The 6000-nt window shown below is 46.3% G+C and overlaps 1 protein-coding gene across 1 annotated transcript; it reads right to left on the reverse strand.

Moving 5' to 3' along the window:
• Positions 1 to 3880: 3880 nt before the first annotated feature.
• LOC107522671 (cytochrome c oxidase subunit NDUFA4-like) lies at positions 3881 to 4270 on the reverse strand. Its single transcript, XM_060196964.1, has one exon. It carries the CDS (start codon positions 4263 to 4265, stop codon positions 4065 to 4067), a length of 201 nt encoding a protein of 66 aa, XP_060052947.1. The 5' UTR covers positions 4266 to 4270; the 3' UTR covers positions 3881 to 4064.
• Between the last annotated feature and the right edge of the window lie 1730 nt (positions 4271 to 6000).

Consider the following 6000-nt stretch of genomic DNA (forward strand, 5'->3'; position numbering starts at 1 on the left):
GAACCGGGATCCTGACTGCCAGTCCTTGCGCTTTGCGCCACGCCACGTGCTCTTAACATGCTGCGCTACCCCCGGTCTCCCTGCCTTGGAGAATTTTTAACGAGTGTGACATAATTAAGTCTACTTTTTGAAAAGTTCCCTCTGACTGTTATGTGCAGATTGGACTTAAACATGGAAGAGTAGGATGAATGAAGAAGCTGTGTAGTTGGGTGAGCAGGTAGCAAAGCTGTGAGAGAAACATTCAATGGAATATTATGTCATTTAAAAGGATGACATTGTGTCTTCTGAAACAAAACAGATGGAACTCAAGATGGTTATGCTAAGTGAAATAAGTCAGGTAGTTAAAGACAACTGGCATGTAGTTTCACTTGTGTGGAATATAATCACTAAAATAAATGAACTGGAAAAACACAACAAAACTCTGGATTGAGTAGTGAGGTATTTTTGGTGAGTTGGCACTAGAACTTTGGTGGTAGATATAATGAGTCCTGCATACCTACAGAAGTGGGGAGACATACCTCTGGAATTCTGTAAAAGTTATAAACCCATGATAAATCACTTTATAAAAAAATAAATTTTAAAGATGTTAGAGCAGGAGATAATGGTGACATGGGCTAGAATGTGAGTTGTACCTGAAACAGACAGACATTTGGAGCAGAGGCCTCAGAAGTGCTATTGTACTGAATGTGGGTGCTGGGAAGTATGAGGTCAGGTGGCTGATGTGCCACTGAGGGAGATGAGAGAGGCCATGGGTGGGGACAACTGTGATCTCTAGAGCCCAAGGAACTTTTTAGAAGGCAGTGAGACATGAGCATGTGGTTTATGAAAAAGTCTAGAGGGAAAATATGAAGGGCAGCTTAGCAGAGCCATGATGGTGCTGCTCTGTGGACATCTTTACCTTCAGTCAATAATCCCTTTTGTTTGGTGTTTGTCACCACATGTTGATAACTGTGAGTGGGAGAGACTTGGGAAGTGAAATTAAATAAGGAGTTCTCCCTGAGGGGCTCTCTGTGGCATCTATACCCACCCTCACCTGGCCTTACAGCTTGGGCTTGGGACCTGGGCTTTCTCTGACTTTCAGGTGTGAGTGCTGACAAGAGGAAAAGCCACTGGTTGGCAGTGGCTGCCAGTGCTCAGATCCGGTCCTCCAGATAGCCCTGGGCTCTGTTCTGGCTATGAGGGGGAAGGGCGCATTCCCATTTCTGAATTCAGACCCAGAGGAAAGAAACTCAGTCTGTTTCTTATTGATCGCCTTTGTCTTCCTCCCCCCACCGGCAACTGCCTCCCCCGGCTATAACCTGCCCCCACCATGAGAGCATCTTGTTTGAGTTGGGTTTCATCATGGTTTGAAAGGTGTTTCTCAATAAGAAGAGTCAATTCTGCTCAAACAACGCTGTGCATTTAGCCACTAGAAATGACCCAGCCTCCAAGACATGGCATGTCTGCAAGTTGGTGTGTCTGAGTGTGTGATGCAATCATTATTAGTAAAGGGGAAGGATGCACTGACCCAGCTTAGAGGTGGAAGAGTTTTATAGGAGAGAAGAGAATTCTGGAGGTGGTGGCTTGGCCATCAGGGTTCTGGGTCCCCTGATTCCTGACAGCCTCATAGGGAGTCCTTCAATGCTCACCAACACAGTGCTGTGGACAGAACCTGTCCACCACTTCCAGTTCAGCCTATGCCTGGCCCCCAGGACTTGCCATTAGGGATCCTTATTGCTTTGAATTTGGCCATCTCTTCCTGCCATGTGTTTGGGTTCAGCCTCCAGAAGGTTCTGGGAGAGACAGCAGAACCAACCCTTGGGTCTCAGAGAAAAGGGTACAGGATAGTATATGGGTTTTCCCCCATTTCATTGTTGAAGGTGGTGAGCAAACTAGCTGGAGAGAGTAACAGATTTAAGGTAACACAACATTTGTTTTTAATTTTTTTATATTTATTTATTCCCTTTTGTTGCCCTTGTTTTATTGTAGTTATTGTTGTTGTTATTGATGTCTTTGTTGTTGGATAGGACAGAGAGAAATGGAGAGAGGAGGGAAAGACAGAGAGGAGGAGAGAAAGAGAGACACCTGCAGACCTGCTGCACCGCCTGTGAAGCGACTCCCCTGCAGGTGGGGAGCTGGGGGCTCTAACAGGGATCCTTACATCGGTCCTTGCACTTTGCGCCACCTGCACCACCTGCGCTTAACCCACTGCGCTACCACCCAACTCCCACAACATTTAAAAAATATTTATTTATTTATTTCCTTTTGTTGCCCTTGTTGTTTTATTGTTGTGGTTATTATTGTTGTTGTCATTGCTCTCATTGTTGTTGGATTGGACAGAGAGAAGTGGAGAGAGGAGGGGAAGACAGAGAGGAGGAGAGAAAGATAGACACCTGCAGACTGGCTTCACCACTTATGAAGCGACTTCCCTGCAGGTGGGGAGCCGGGGCTCGAACCAGGATCTTTAGGCTGGTCCTTGCGCTTTGTGCCACCTGCGCTTAACCCGCTGCACTACCGCCCGACTCCCACCATTTTTTTTAGAGGTAGACACTGAAAGGGGGTGGGAGAGACAGAGAGGAGACGACAGAGCCAAAGTTTCCTTTAATGTGGGGGGGGGGGCTGGGCTTGAACCTGGGTTATACATATGGCAAAGCAATGCACTATCCAAATGAGCTATTTTGCCAGCCCAACCCTAGGCCAAAATAACACTAGGGTTCCCTTAAGCCCTCAGCCCTGGGGTGGGGTTGAGGGTGGACAGCAGTGAGAGGACACCTCAGTTTTCATTTGGTACAGTGGAAGAGACATTGGGGAAACTGACGATCCTTCCTAGCCGACTGAATCCACATGGATCCCAGTCACTTTCAAAGCCAGCAACAAGCAGCTCCTGACAGCTTTCAAGCTGTTGGTCCTGCTCTTCGAGTCCTCCAGCTTAATGTTGAGGGGCTGTCCTTCGCCAAACGTGTTATCTTCGCCCACCTTGTTCAACGCTTGACGTCTCGTCATCCAATCTGGTCCCCTACGCCTACACTGAACTTCTCTGTTCCAGACTCTTGGAAACAGAGCTGGCAGTCAGCTGAGGTAAAGAACAAACACCTCATCACAGACCCCTGCAAGCGTCAACCCGGCTTTGACTTAGCACGTTATGATTGGGCCCTCCTCAATCGCTATCGAACAGGCCATGGCCGGTGCGCCGCTATGTTCCATCGCTGGGGAGCCAGAGACAACCCGAACTGCCCCTGCGGCTACAGACAGACTATGACCCACATAGTCAACGACTGCCACCTCTCCAGATTCAAAGGAGGTCTCGAAACTTTACATCAGGCTCAATCTGACGCTGTTGACTGGCTACGGAAGAAGGGCAAACGCTAGAAGAAGAAGAAGTGGAAGAGACGAATACTTGAACCCCCGGGGGGGGGGGGGGTGGACTGACCAGTCAGTTGCCATGAAGATCTTCTGGAAACAGAGGGGTAGGATCTGGGGATGGTTAAGTTCCAGCCTGGGAAGAAGTCAAGCTGTCTGGGATTCACTCACACCCAGACCTGGGCTGGAAGACAGGGAAAGTCTCCATATCATAGGTACAAATAATGTAGTTCATCATCATTGTCTTTTTAAAAATTTCTTAATCAATGTAAACCCCAATAATATGTGAACATGATTTTGTGTATTTAAAGGGGAGATAATTCCGGGCTAAGTGGAAAATTGTGTGGATGGCTTCTGGAAGACGATTTTAAGCAGCTTTATAGTGAAATATTTCATTTAGAAGTCTGGACCTTCGGGAGTCAGGCTGTAGCGCAGTGGGCTGAGCGCAGGTGGCGCATAAGGTTCCCGGTTCAAGCCCTGGCTCCCCACCTGCAGGGGAGTTGCTTCACAGGCGGTGAAGCAGATCTGCAGGTGTCTATCTTTCTCTCCCCCTCTCTGTCTTCCCCCTCCTCTCTCCATTTCTCTCTGCCCTATCCAACAACAATGACAACAATAATAACTACAACAATAAAACAACAAGGGCAACAAAAGGGAATAAATAAAATAAATATTAAAAAAAAGAAGTCTGGATCTTCTTTCTTCAGTTTGCTGTGGTCTACATTCACTCAATAGAACTTGTATTGATCACTGGGACCCAGTCTGTTCCAGGGCTCTGGGTTATTCTTTCTGTTCCAACTGACATCTGGATTGAACAATGCCAAGTATATGGTGTACAGTGCTGCTTCAGTACCTCCAGCTCCAATAAAGATGAAGAGGGAGGTCAAGTTAGGTTGCTTCTTGGCCTGAGAGAAGATTTGATGGAGCATGGTTTCAGCAGAGGTCTCGAGCTTGAGATCAAACCTGCAAGTCTTGGAACTGTGTACTCTCTGTTCTGAAGCTGTGTGGATGTCCAAAGCCACCCAGCACCTTCTTGCCTCGAAGGGCAACCTGCAGCAGCAATCACTGTCTTTTATCTCACATAACACCCACAATATAATATTTATTAGTTACATTTAGTTAAATTATGAGGCTGTCAATCAAACTAAGGAATAGTAAAATAAAGCACCTTGAATATACCAACTCTCACTGAGGAGGTCAGAGTTGGATCTGGAATTCTGACAATATATGCAAGAAAGAGGAGGATCCTGGGAAAGGGAGCTGCCATCTTGAGATTGCCCTAAATACATACAGATTTAGAAGGTTGAGGTGGGGCCTAAAAGCTGGTATTCCTGTCATAATCTTATATTTGCTACTATTCTATAGCCCCTACCTGGAGTAGTGAGACTCTCTGTTCTCAGGGCCTACACTGTCATGCCTCCTGAGGGAGCTGACCGGCTCATGTGTGACTCTGCATGTCTAGGCTCTGCTCATATCTTTTACAAGAGGCCACCCCCCTCCTCCCACTGGCATTTGGGCCAACCTCTGGGAGAGGGACTCCAGCAAGGGCCCCATAAGCAGGCTCATGGCCACCTGTGTTGGGAATTATACTGTCCCAGGCACCAGAGCATGTTCTAGAAGGAAGCTGTGGACTCCCAGATTCTCTGACTGGGGTGGGGGACACTTCTGGAGTAGCGTCTTCAAGAACCCATGGTCTTCCCTGTAGCTGTCATGGCCATTTCTTTATTGTGAAACTTTGAGCACAGTAATTAGTCTCTTTGTGTCTTGTTTTCCTGCCTATAAAATAGAGATAATTACAGTAAGGAGCAAGTGAGTAATAACTAAGGAATAACTTACAGTAAGGAATAACTGAGGAATACACAGGCTTATTCAGTCTGGGTAGAGTGCTTAGAAGTGCTTGGAAACTAAGTGTTATGTAAGTGCTATCAATTAAGTGTAATTACTGTTTGGACTTTGTCAGACTTCCTCAAAGTTGTTAACAGATTGAATGCTGGGTAAAAAAAAAAAATTCTCAACTGAGCAAGAGTTATCCCTGGAGGCCTGGAGAATTTTAGGAACTAGGCACTTAGACTTGAGGTCAGAGCTTGTTACAGGGACAGAAACTGTAGTAGGGGAGACAGAGGTGGTGGGACAGAAGGAAAGGTGGAGGATTTGTTGCTAATTCATTAAAAAAACAGAACATGGGACTTTGGAGCCTCAGGCATGGCAGTCTCTTTGAATAATCATTATGCTATCTACCTCTATGTCTCTTTTTCTCTCTGATACTGAAAGGTGGGGTGGGGGCGAGTCTGCTAGATGCAGTGGAGTTATAAAGATACAGAAAAGCCCCAGCTGCATAAAAAGAAACAAACAAGAAAACAGTTTCCAGGGCTCAGTTTTCTAGGCTCTATTAGGTAAGAGAAGGTGCAAGAGAGACCAGAGTCCCTGCCTTCAAGCTGTTTATTTTCTTGGGGCAGGAGGGGAGGCAAGAAGGAAGATACTTAATAAGAAAGAAAATTATTAGTGATCATGAGAGAGAAAAATCAAAAAAGATAGAGTGTGAACAGTGAGTGAGGGAAGTTGAAGACTGCTGTTGGCAGGGTGGTCACAAATGCCTTCTCTGAAGAGGTGTCCTTACAACTAAGACCTGTGGGGAAAACCAAAACCTGCATGATGAGGTGACAT

The sequence above is a fragment of the Erinaceus europaeus genome, chromosome 9, assembly GCF_950295315.1.
Source record: "Erinaceus europaeus chromosome 9, mEriEur2.1, whole genome shotgun sequence".
Taxonomy (NCBI): domain Eukaryota; kingdom Metazoa; phylum Chordata; class Mammalia; order Eulipotyphla; family Erinaceidae; genus Erinaceus; species Erinaceus europaeus.